Source organism: Lolium perenne, chromosome 2, assembly GCF_019359855.2.
Source record: "Lolium perenne isolate Kyuss_39 chromosome 2, Kyuss_2.0, whole genome shotgun sequence".
NCBI classification, from domain to species: Eukaryota; Viridiplantae; Streptophyta; class Magnoliopsida; order Poales; family Poaceae; genus Lolium; species Lolium perenne.
The window spans coordinates 4,912,678-4,926,027 of NC_067245.2; the positions used below are offsets into that span (position 1 = coordinate 4,912,678).

General features: G+C 43.7%; 2 protein-coding genes across 2 annotated transcripts in view; both read right to left on the bottom strand.

Moving 5' to 3' along the window:
* Positions 1-613: 613 nt before the first annotated feature.
* The window catches only part of LOC139835942 (uncharacterized), a 155,796-nt gene continuing 143,059 nt past the window's right edge, over positions 614-13,350 (bottom strand). Inside the window, exon 3 of the mRNA XM_071825831.1 lies at positions 614-824. The gene's annotated coding sequence lies outside the window, so the exon portion shown is untranslated. The remainder of the gene's footprint in view (positions 825-13,350) is intronic.
* Positions 818-1,920, bottom strand: LOC127330979 (uncharacterized). Its single transcript, XM_051357068.2, has 2 exons — positions 1,374-1,920; positions 818-1,111 (listed from the first exon to the last, which is right to left on the bottom strand). Exons 1-2 carry the CDS (start codon positions 1,703-1,705, stop codon positions 1,108-1,110), a joined length of 336 nt encoding a protein of 111 aa, XP_051213028.1. The 5' UTR covers positions 1,706-1,920; the 3' UTR covers positions 818-1,107.

Consider the following 13,350-nt stretch of genomic DNA (forward strand, 5'->3'; position numbering starts at 1 on the left):
CCTTTGTCAGCTGAGGATCGTCCACGATATTGTCTGCCTTCTTGACCCTCGTTCCCTGCTAAGCATTGAAGTGCCCGTTGCAGGTATAGTTCTGATTGTACAACTGTTGCCTTGTCAACCTCTGACAAGCCCTAGTCAGTACCGCCCTCCCTTGCTCAACCATATCATCAGGCACCTTATAATGGGTCTGCAATCATGCATAAGAATAATTGTGAGAGAGACATGAGTTAGCATAGTGTGGTCATCAACTATGAAGTAAACTCGAGAAGCATGCTTTACCCAAAACTTGGTGTACACGGCGTCAGAAGCTGTCCCAAAGCCCGGGCAAGGAGCTGCCTCATAGTCCGCCCAAGTCTCGGCTAGCTTCTTCTCGCCGCCGGGGACCGGAGTGTAAAAGCCCGGCCGATCTGCCTAATAAGAGCTCCAATCATGCTCGACGGCTGGCGAACCCCCTTGTCATATGTCCAATTGCTGCACAATAATCAAAACATTAGTATGCCAATCAGTTATGCACAATAATGAAAACATTAGTACATAGCAAAATGAATCTAAATGTTCAAAATTAAACTTACTCTTTTTCGTTCGGGATGATGAGGGCTTTCGCATCTGGCTAGTAGGCTCCCTCCTCTCATCAGGGACTTGCGCTTCACCACGAATGCGCAACTTCTTCGGCGCCATCTCCCTCTCCGCCTCCTCGTCCTGCCCCTCCACCTCCATCTCCACCTCCATCTCCACCTCCATCTCCCCCTCAGTAGACTGTGTGTGAGCGGACTGGGAAGCCACGTCGCCAGAAGCAGAGGGTATGTCACAAAGGAAAGGTCCACCTCCACCTCGTCCTCGTCCTCCACCTCCACCTCGTCCTCGTCCTCCACCTCCGCCTCCGCCTCGTCCTCCAGCTCGTCCTCCACCTCCACCTCGTCCTCCACCTCCACCACGTCCTCCACCTCCACCTACACCTCCACCTCCAACTCCACCCGTGTCATCGTCCGCGTAACGCGAGCTGGCACGCGTTGGTCTTCCACTTCTAGTGGTCCCGGTGAACTTCTGTTGGCTCATACTCTTCAAAATGGAGTTCATGGATTGCTTGCTTCCGCTCATATTGATCAATCACCTGCATTGACAAAGAGTAAACAAGTAAGCATTCATGCCTTAATAAAATGTAGACACTAAGCAAAAAATAGATACTAAGCATAAGAAGCATATTGAAAAATAGATACTAAGCATAAGAAGCATATTGAAAAATAGATACTAAGCATAAGAAGCATATTGAAAAATAGATACTAAGCATAAGAAGCATATTGAAAAATAAATACTAAGTATAAGAAGCATATGGAAAAATAGATACTAAGCATAAAGGCATAAAGGACCCTCACCTCGAATCATCACTATCATAATGAGGCATTGGGTTCTCATAACGAGGCATTGGGTTCTCATTTTCACTATCACTATCAGTATCATGTGAGTAATGAGGTTGGGTGGGAATGTCCGGTGGAGGCTCATCATTGAACCCATTGCCCTCATGTAACTTGGTGAGCATTTGTATGTCCTTTAGGTCCACCACTGTTTCACCATGAAGATGTGCCTCATTCTCGAGGTCCTCAAGACCAATTTCTATTTCGAAATCCCCAAAGTTCTCTTGCTCTTGATAAAAAATTCCCTCGTATGTTACAGGGTCAATGTTGTTGTAATCCTCGTCGGAGGGCATGGGTAGCTTACCATGTGGTGATACCTTGAACACGACTTCCCAGCCTTTGAGGTACTCCTTTTGACATGGGTAGGGCAAATAATAAACTTGCTTGGCTTGGTGAGCCACAACAAAGACATCGGCTCCGCTATAGCAGGTTGAAGGCCTAACTTCCACTAACCCAATGGAAGGAGTGCTTCTCTGTCCAACTTGTGGGTCGAACCAGTGGCATTTGAACACAACGAGATTGAGTTGTATGTTTGTACTATTGAATGTCAGCTCGTATACATTCTCTAACCTTCCGTAGTATTCTATGTCATCGGATCCTTTGGTGAAGACCCTAGTATTTATAGTTTTTGGGTTAGGCCGATTCTTCTGGTGATACTCTGTATGGAAGCGATACCCATTCACATCGTACTTCTCATACATTGAGATTCTACGGTTGCAACCACAGGAAACACATCTCAGCTCATCCGTCATCTCAACGTTGGGATCACCTCCCTACAAATTCAGTTCAAATTGTTTCTTTGCATTAGTTACGTGTAATAAGAGGGACAAGTCACGGATTGCAAAAGTATTGGCTAAAAGGGACTTGTTAGAAATTACTTTTTCGTAGAACCAATCCAGGAATTTTTTCTTTCCGGGACGACTCTCTTTCAAAAGAATCTCCATCTCCGCATCAGAGGGATCCGTCGATCTCGTCCAATATTCATCCTTGTATTGGCTAAAAGGGAGAAAAAACGTATTAGACCAAAATCGAGTTACTAATTGCAAAGTAATTTGTTCACCATTTTACCTTATGAATTTGAGCACTTCTTGCATGTTCGTAACCACATAAAACATTATGCAATCTTTCTCTTCCTTTGTCAAGATGCCCTTTTTAGAGGCACCAGCCTTGCCACCGTGACATTTGAAGAGGAGGAGCTTGGGGTCATGCTTGGGCTCGTCGATATTGTACCGAGATATCGGGTTATGCATAGTGGGAACATCATCCGCATAGTACGTTGTCGTGGCGTCTGCCATCTCCCGGAGGATAGTTGCCTCAGCTATGCATGCTTCAATCTTATTTTTGTTGCCACATTTGTTTCGAATATACTTGAACTCTCTCTCAATACAAAACTGCCAACGATCTCGCACCGGTCCACCCAAGAGTGCCTCGTTCGCAAGATGCACAATGAGATGTAACATCGGAGTAAAGAAACCTGGTGGAAAGATCATCTCTAACTTGCATAACAACTCAGGCACTTGATCATGCAACTTCGCAATCACCGACTCACATATCTGCTTAGCACAGACCGTGCGGAAGAAATGGCTCAACTCCGCAAGCACTCGCCAGACATGCTCGGGGAGATACCCTCGAACCATCACCGGCATCAGTCGCTCAATCCATATATGATAGTCGTGACTCTTGAGCCCGTTTACTTTTCCTGTTGTAAGATTGACTCCCTTACTCATATTCGAACAATAGCCATACGGGAACATAACGGCGTATTTCAGCCACATCATTGCCTCCTTCTTACGGAGACTATCAAGCACGTAGTTGGCATGCGGCTTGACCCAATTTTTCTATTGCCCTCGGGAGGATGCATGTGTAGTCTTTGCCTGTCACACAGATTCTCAACATCGACTCTAGCCTTGACATTATCCTTTGTCTTGTCAGGAATGTTCAGGACGGTGTTAAAAACGGACTCCCCCACATTCTTTTCGGTGTGCATCATATCGATGTTATGGGGAAGTTCGAGATCCTTGTAATACTCGAGCTGCGTTAAGCCTGGCACGTGAGTCCAGTTGTGTGTCTCACCATATCCCACATATGTTTTGTCGGGTTCTTTACTACGCTGGAGAGCACGTAGCTCACCATCAACAGTTTCACCATTGAACTTTGGTATCGTTTCTTCTTCACGCACAACTTTGCCCTTTGTGAAGTTCTTTTTGTCTCCTCTGAACCGATGCCCTCTTTTGAGGTACTTTCGATGTTTGTCAAATGCGACATATTTGCGACCCGCATTCAGCCAAATGAACTCCAATCGGTGCCTGCACACTGGGCATGGAAACCTACCAGCTGTACAATGCCCGCAAAATAGAGCGTACCCAGGTAGGTCGTGCATGGAATATTGGAACCAAACTTTCATGACAAAGTTTGTCTTCGTTGCTCGGTCGTATGTCAAGGTCCCATGGTGCCAAGAGTGGTGCAAATCATCCACAAGCGGTTGCATGAATACACTCAAATTCTTCCCCGGGTAATCAGGCCCTGGAATGATCATCGACAGGAATATGGTCTTCCTTTGCATAAGGACTCCGGGAGGGAGATTGAGCGGAATAACAAACACGGGCCAATAGCTGTACGTGGATGCTGACATACCATATGGATTGAATCCATCGGTTGCTATCGCAATTCTGACATTCCGAGCATCATTTGCCTTATCAGGGTGTTTTGCATCGAAGTTCTGCCATGCTTTACCATCAGATGGGTGCCCCATGTTTAGTCGTCCCTCCGCGTCCTTGAATCTCAACCCGTTCTTATGCCACGTCATCTGTTTGGCTGACTCCTCGGACATGTAAAGCCGTTGGATTCTTTTTATGAACGGGAGATAACGAAGAATCTTCACGGCGACTTTTGTCTGCACCTTCTCACCATTAGCTCTGGTTATCTCATGATACCTAGAGGACCCACACTTGCTACAATATTTGTCATCCGCAAACTCTTTCCAAAACAAAAGACAGTTTTTGGGACAACAATCATACTTCACATAATCCATGCTGAGCGCTTTCAACATTTTCTTTGCTGCATACATGGTTTTAGGCAGACAATGGCCTTCGGGCAACATGTTACCAACTGTTACCAGATTTTTTCAAAGCATGCACGGTCTTTGTCGAACTGAGCCTTGTCGGCTAGTACTTGCGCGATCGCATCGAGCTGAGAAATTTTTGCACCCTCGTATAGAGGCCTCTTAGCCGCAGCCATCATATCATAGAAGGCCTTTGCGGTAGGCTCGGGTTCCTCCGGTTCTGGCGGTTCCTCCGGTTCTGGCGGTCCCTCCGGTTACGGCGGTTCCTCCTGTTGCAGCGATTACGGCATGTAGGCATCGTGGAGATCATCTAGCAAGTATCTAATCCCATCGTCCTCATGGACATCGATTCGCGGCCTCAGCACCTCACCTCTGTCACGTTAAATGCGAGCAAATTCGACACACGGGACGTAATCAGGCATATACCCAATCAACCAAAGATGTTGAGTCAGAACATCCTGTCCGTGACACTGACGCCTCGGGCAACGAGAGCAAGGGCAACTTGGACGAACGACGACTTTGAACCACGCGCTAACTCCTTCACTAATAAATTGGTCTTCCATACCCACTCTTCTGTCATTTCAGTCGAACTAGCACGGCCACTGTACATCCACCCATTATCAGCCATCCTCTGCTTGATTGGGAGACAAACAACAAATAGTACCATGAAATTAAATGCATCATATTTTTATTTATTTTACCGGGCGAAACGCATGCATCAACCTACATCTCTACTAGGTGGGCTCCTAGCAGCCGCCGGATCCGTAGTTGGCTACGTTCTCCATGCTCTACCCCGGTCCAAGTCAGAATTTCGGCAGCACCTCCCCGCTGCTCTCCCGATACACGTCTCGGCAAAAAACCGAGAGGATGTGCATCCGGAGAACAATGGGGAGGCGCCGCCGAAATCCTGACTCGGACCGGAGTAGAACATGGAAAACGTAGACAACTACGCATCCGCCGACTGTCCCGTAAATGCCGCAAGCGTTACGGTTGAAAATATGCCGACCACTAATGCATATTTATCCGCGTAACGCTCGCGGACGGGAAGTGACACCTAGGTTACGCAACTTTACTTGAAAAATGAATCTAGTGATGTAAAAAATATGGAGGAGGTGGAGTTTTAGCTCACCCTCGGCGATGTCGGCGACCGTCTCGAATCGCGTCAAGCAGTAGGGACCCGGGGTCGTCACGCCATCGGCCTAGTTTAGACAACAACAAATTCAAATTGTTAGAATCATATTTCTATTTCTATTTGCTATTTTCCATTTCTATTTCTATTTTCTATTTTCCATTTCTATTTTCCATTTCTATTTCTATCTCCTATTTTCCATTTCTATTTCTATTTTCTATTTTTCAGATTGCAACAAGTAATTAGTAAAATGCAAAAAACAATTACCTATGGGGAGGCAGGGGCGGATCCGGGGAGGCGCGGGCGCGGCAGGGGTGGAGCAGGGGAGTGATGTCTACGTTCCCCCTCCTTTCCTGTAGACAGTGTTGGGCCTCCAAGAGCAGAGGTTTGTAGAACAGCAACAAGTTTTCCCTTAAGTGGATCACCCAAGGTTTATCGAACTCAGGGAGGAAGAGGTCAAAGATATCCCTCTCATGCAACCCTGCAACCACAAAGCAAGAAGTCTCTTGTGTCCCCAACACACCAAATAGGTGCACTAGTTCGGCGAAGAGATAGTGAAATACAGGTGGTATGAATAAGTATGAGCAGTAGCAACAGTGCCAGAAAATAGCTTGCTGGCGTGTAGTTGATGGTGGTAGTATTGCAGCAGTAGTAACACAGTAAAACAGTAAACAAGCAGCGATAGCAGTATTTAGGAACAAGGCCTAGGGATTACACTTTCACTAGTGGACACTCTCAACATTGATCACATAACAGAATAGATAAATGCATACTCTACACTTTTGTTGGATGATGAACACATTGCGTAGGATTACACGAACCCTCAATGCCGGAGTTAACAAGCTCCACAATTACTGTTCATATTTTAGTAACCTTGTAGTGTAAGATAGATCAAAAGACTAAACCAAGTACTAACATAGCATGCACACTGTCACCTTCATGCATATGTAGGAGGAATAGATCACATCAATATTATCATAGCAATAGTTAACTTCGCAATCTACAAGAGATCATGATCATAGCATAAACCAAGTACTAACACGGTGCACACACTGTCACCTTTACACACGTGCAGGAGGAATAAAACTACTTTAATAACATTGCTAGAGTAGCACATAGATAAATTGTGATACAAAACTCATATGAATCTCAATCATGTAAAGCAGCTCATGAGATTATTGTATTGAGGTACATGGGAGAGAGATGAACCACATAGCTACAGCGAAGCCCTCAGCCTCGGGGGTGAACTACTCCCTCCTCATGGGAGCAGCAGCGGTGATGAAGATGGCGGTGGAGATGGCAGCGGTGTCGATGGAGAAGCCTTCCGGGGGCACTTCCCCGCTCCGGCAGCGTGCCGGAACAGAGACTCCTGTCCCCCAGATCTTGGCCTCGTGATGGCGGCGGCTCTGGAAGGTTTCTGTGGTTTTCGTCGAACGTATCAGGGTTTTCGCGACGGAGGCTTTAAATAGGCGGAAGGGCAGCCTCGGAAGGTCGAAGGGGCGCCGACACTATAGGGCGGCGCGGCCAGGGCCTGGGCCGCGCCGGCCTATGGTCTGGGCCCCTATTGGGTCCACTGCGCGACTCTCGGGTGTTACGGATGCTTCCGGGCAAAATAGGAACACAGGTGTTGATTTCGTCCAATTCCGAGAATATTTCGTTACTAGGATTTCTGAAACCAAAAACAGCAGAAACAGAATCGGCACTTCGGCATCTTGTTAATAGGTTAGTTCCAGAAAATGCACGAATATGACATAAAGTGTGCATAAAACATGTAGATAACATCAATAATGTGGCATAGAACATAAGAAATTATCGATACGTCGGAGACGTATCAGCATCCCCAAGCTTAGTTCTGCTCGTCCCGAGCAGGTAAAACGATAACAAAGATAATTTCTGGAGTGACATGCCATCATAACCTTGATCATACTATTTGTAAAGCATATGTAGTGAATGCAGCGATCCAAACAATGGTAATGACATGAGTAAACAAATGAATCATAAAGCAAAGACTTTTCATGAATAGCACTTCAAGACAAGCATCAATAAGTCTTGCATAAGAGTTAACTCATAAAGCAATAATTCAAAGTAAAGACATTGAAGCAACACAAAGGAAGATTAAGTTTCAGCGGTTGCTTTCAACTTGTAACATGTACATCTCATGGATATTGTCAACATAGAGTAATATAATAAGTGCAATAAGCAAGTATGTAGGAATCAATGCACAGTTCACACAAGTGTTTGCTTCTTGAGGTGGAGAGAAATAGGTGAACTGACTCAACATTGAAAGTAAAAGAATGGTCCTCATAGAGGAAAAACATCGATTGCTATATTTGTGCTAGAGCTTTGATTTTGAAAACATATAGAGAGCAATAAAAGTAAAATTTTGAGAGGTGTTTGTTGTTGTCAACGAATGGTAGTGGGCACTCTAACCCCCTTGCCAGACAAACCTTCAAAGAGCGGCTCCCATTTTATTTTATTTTTGTGTGGCACTCCTTCCAACCTTTCTTTCACAAACCATGGCTAACCGAATCCTTCGGGTGCCTGCCAACAATCTCATACCATGAAGGAGTGCCTTTTTATTTTAGTTTTATTATGATGACACTCCTCCCCACCTTTGCTTTCTCAAGCCATGGCTAACCGAATCCTTCGGGTGCCGTCCAATCAATCACATACCATGGAGGAGTGTCTATATTTATTAATTAATTTGGGACTGGGAATCCCATTGCCAGCTCTTTTTGCAAAATTATTGGATAAGCGGATGAAGCCACTAGTCCATTGGTGAAAGTTGCCCAACAAGATTGAAAGATAAACACCACATACTTCCTCATGAGCTATAAAACATTGACACAAATCAGAGGTAATAAATTTTGAATTGTTTAAAGGTAGCATGATCGCGTGTAACTCACACGTTCGTTGGGAACCCCAAGAGGAAGGTATGATGCGCACAGCAGCAAGTTTTCCCTCAGAAAGAAACCAAGGTTTATCGAACCAGGAGGAGCCAAGAAGCACGTTGAAGGTTGATGGCGGCGGGATGTAGTGCGGCGCAACACCGGGGATTCGGCGCCAACGTGGAACCTGCACAACACAACCAAAGTACTTTGCCCCAACGAAACAGTGAGGTTGTCAATCTCACCGGCTTGCTGTAACAAAGGATTAACCGTATTGTGTGGAAGATGATTGTTTGCAGAAAACAGTAGAACAAGTATTGCAGTAGATTGTATTTCAGTAAAGAGAATTGGACCGGGGTCCACAGTTCACTAGAGGTGTCTCTCCCATAAGATAAACAGCATGTTGGGTGAACAAATTACAGTTGGGCAATTGACAAATAAAGAGGGCATGACCATGCACATACATATCATGATGAGTATAGTGAGATTTAATTGGGCATTACGACAAAGTACATAGACCGCCATCCAACTGCATCTATGCCTAAAAAGTCCACCTTCAGGTTATCATCCGAACCCCCTCCAGTATTAAGTTGCAAAGCAACAGACAATTGCATTAAGTATGGTGTGTAATGTAATCAACAACTACATCCTTAGACATAGCATCAATGTTTTATCCCTAGTGGCAATAGCACAACACAACCTTAGAACTTTCTGTCACTGTCCCAGGTGTCAATGCAGGCATGAACCCACTATCGAGCATAAGTACTCCCTCTTGGAGTTACAAGCATCTACTTGGCCAGATCATCTACTAGTAATGGAAAGCATGCAAGATCATAAACAACACGTAGATATAACTTTGATAATCAACATAACAAGTATTCTCTATTCATCGGATCCCAACAAACGCAACATATAGAATTACAGATAGATGATCTTGATCATGTTAGGCAGCTCACAAGATCCGACAATGATAGCACAATGGGGAGAAGACAACCATCTAGCTACAGCTATGGACCCATAGTCCAGGGGTAGACTACTCACACATCACTCCGGAGGCGACCATGGCGGTGTAGAGTCCTCCGGGAGATGAATCCCCTCTCCGGCAGGGTGCCGGAGGCGATCTCTGGATCCCCGAGATGGGATCGGCGGTGGCGGCGTCTCGGTAAGGTTTTCCGTATCGTGGCTCTCGGTGCGGGGGTTTCGTCACGGAGGCTTTAAGTAGGCGGAAGGGCAGGTCAGGAAGGGGCACGAGGGCCCCACACCCTAGGTCGGCGCGGCCAGGGCCTGGGCCGCGCCGCCCTATGGTGTGGCCCCCTCGTGGCCCCACTTCGTCTCCTCTTCGGTCTTATGGAAGCTTCATGGCAAAATAGGACCCTGGGCGTTGATTTCGTCCAATTCCGAGAATATTTCGTTACTAGGATTTCTGAAACCAAAAACAGCAGAAAACAGCAACTGGCACTTCGGCATCTTGTTAATAGGTTAGTTCCAGAAAATGCACGAATATGACATAAAGTGTGCATAAAACATGTAGATAACATCAATAATGTGACATGGAACATAAGAAATTATCGATACGTCGGAGACGTATCAGCATCCCCAAGCTTAGTTCTGCTCGTCCCGAGCAGGTAAAACGATAACACAGATAATTTCTGGAGTGACATGCCATCATAATCTTGATCATACTATTTGTAAAGCATATGTAGTGAATGCAGCGATCAAAACAATGTATATGACATGAGTAAACAAGTGAATCATATAGCAAAGACTTTTCATGAATAGCACTTCAAGACAAGCATCAATAAGTCTTGCATAAGAGTTAACTCATAAAGCAATAATTCAAAGTAAAGGCATTGAAGCAACACAAAAGAAGATTAAGTTTCAGCGGTTGCTTTCAACTTGTAACATGTATATCTCATGGATATTGTCGACATAGAGTAATATAATAAGTGCAATAAGCAAGTATGTAGGAATCAATGCACAGTTCACACAAGTGTTTGCTTCTTGAGGTGGAGAGAAATAGGTGAACTGACTCAACATTGAAAGTAAAAGAATGGTCCTCCATAGAGGAAAAGCATCGATTGCTATATTTGTGCTAGAGCTTTGATTTTGAAAACATGAAACAATTTTGTCAACGGTAGTAATAAAGCATATGCATCATGTAAATTATATCTTATAAGTTGCAAGCCTCATGCATAGTGTACTAATAGTGCCCGCACCTTGTCCTAATTAGCTTGGACTACCGGATCATCACAATGCACTTGTTTTAACCAAGTGTCACAAAGGGGTACCTCTATGTCACTTTGTACAAAGGTCTAAGGAGAAAGCTCGCATTGGATTTCTCGCTATTGATTATTCTTCAACTTAGACATCCATACCGGGACAACATAGACAACAGATAATGGACTCCTCTTTTATGCATAAGCATGTAACAACAATTAATAATTTTCTCATTTGAGATTTGAGGATATATGTCCAAAACTGAAACTTCCACCATGGATCATGGCTTCGATTAGCGGCCCAATATTCTTCTCTAACAATATGCATGCTTAACCATAAGGTGGTAGATCTCTCTTACTTCAGACAAGACGGACATGCATAGCAACTCACATGAAATTCAACAATGAATAGTTGATGGCGTCCCCAGTAAACATGGTTATCGCACAACAAGCAACTTAATAAGAGATAAAGTGCATAATTACATATTCAATACCACAATAGTTTTTAATCTATTTGTCCCATGAGCTATATATTGCAAAGGTGAATGATGGAATTTTAAAGGTAGCACTCAAGCAATTTACTTTGGAATGGCGGAAAATACCATGTAGTAGGTAGGTATGGTGGACACAAATGGCATAGTGGTTGGCTCAAGTATTTTGGATGCATGAGAAGTATTCCCTCTCGATACAAGGTTTAGGCTAGCAAGGTTTATTTGAAACAAACACAAGGATGAACCGGTGCAGCAAAACTCACATAAAAGACATATTATAAACATTATAAGAATCTACATCGTCTTCCTTGTTGTTCAAACTCAATACTAGAAATTATCTAGACCTTCGAGAAACCAAATATGCAAACCAAATTTTAGCTTGCTCTATGTATTTCTTCATTAATGGGTGCAAAGCATATGATGCAAGAGCTTAAACATGAGCACAACAATTGCCAAGTATCACATTACCCAAGACATTTGTAGCAATTACTACATGTATCATTTTCCAATTCCAACCATATAACAATTTAACGAAGGAGAAACTTTGCCATGAATACTATGAGTAGAAACCAAGGACATACTTGTCCATATGCTACAGCGGAGCGTGTCTCTCTCCCATAAAGTGAATGCTAGGATCCATTTTATTCAAACAAAACAAAAAACAAAAACAAACCGACGCTCCAAGAAAAAGCACATAAGATGTGATGGAATAAAAATATAGTTTCAGGTGAGGAACCTGATAATGTTGTCGATGAAGAAGGGGATGCCTTCGGCATCCCCAAGCTTAGACGCTTGAGTCTTCTTAATATATGCAGGGGTGAACCACCGGGGCATCCCCAAGCTTAGAGCTTTCACTCTCCTTGATCATGTTGCATCATACTCCTCTCTTGATCCTTGAAAACTTTCTCCACACCAAACTCGAAACAACTCATTAGAGGGTTAGTGCATAATATAAATTGACATATTCAGAGGTGACACAATCATTCTTAACACTTCTGGACATTGCATAATGCTACTGGACATTAGTGGATCAAAGAAATTCATCCAACATAGCAAAAGAGGCAATGCGAAATAAAAGGCAGAATCTGTCAAAACAGAACAGTTCGTATTGACGAATTTTAAAATGGCACCAGACTTGCTCAAATGAAAATTCTCAAATTGAATGAAAGTTGCGTACATATCTGAGGATCATGCACGTAAATTGGCTTAATTTTCTGAGCTACCTACAGGGAGGTGGACCCAGATTCGTGACAGCAAAGAAATCTGGAACTGTGCAGTAATCCAAATCTAGTACTTACTTTTCTATCAACGGCTTAACTTGGCACAACAAAACACAAAACTAAGATAAGGAGAGGTTGCTACAGTAGTAAACAACTTCCAAGACACAAAATAAAAACAAAGTACTGTAGGTAAAAACATGGGTTGTCTCCCATAAGCGCTTTTCTTTAACGCCTTTCAGCTAGGCGCAGAAAGTGTGTATCAAGTATTATCGAGAGATGGTGTGTCAACCTTACCTTGGGCTTTACCCTTACCTTTCTTATTGTTTTTCTTTCCCTTGGGTTTAGGAAATATATGATTTCCCCCCGGTATAGAGGTGAATTTCAGAGTGCCTTCTCCAACATCAATGACTGCTCCCAATAGTTTCAGCAGGGATCTTCCGAGTGTGAGTTTTCCTGTTTCAATAACAAGATAATCAATGGATATTGTCCTTCCAAGAATGGTTGTATGCACACCTGCGGCTATTCCTTTAGGAATTATAGTAGAGTTATCAATGAGAGTTATTTCTTCTCCTCCTTCATCAACTCCCCAAAGTTTTAAAGATTTATAAATACTTTCAGGCATAAGGCAAAATTCATACATAATATCACAGTAGGCATGGAGAGTTCGATCACCGATAACAATTTTAACAGCACGATCCCACAATGAGAGTTTAGAATTCACTAAAACTTGTTCAAGACGATTACGAACGTGGCAATAGTTATCATCCAAGCGAGATGTACTTATCTCGAGATTGTTTAATCTACTATATATGCTAGTGAGGGCTGAATCAAAGTTATTAGCTGAATCATGTGATGCAACCAACTTCTTTATGGCATTAAAAGCTTGATCCCCATTGCAATGAAGGAAATCTCCTCCCACTAAAGTATCCAAAG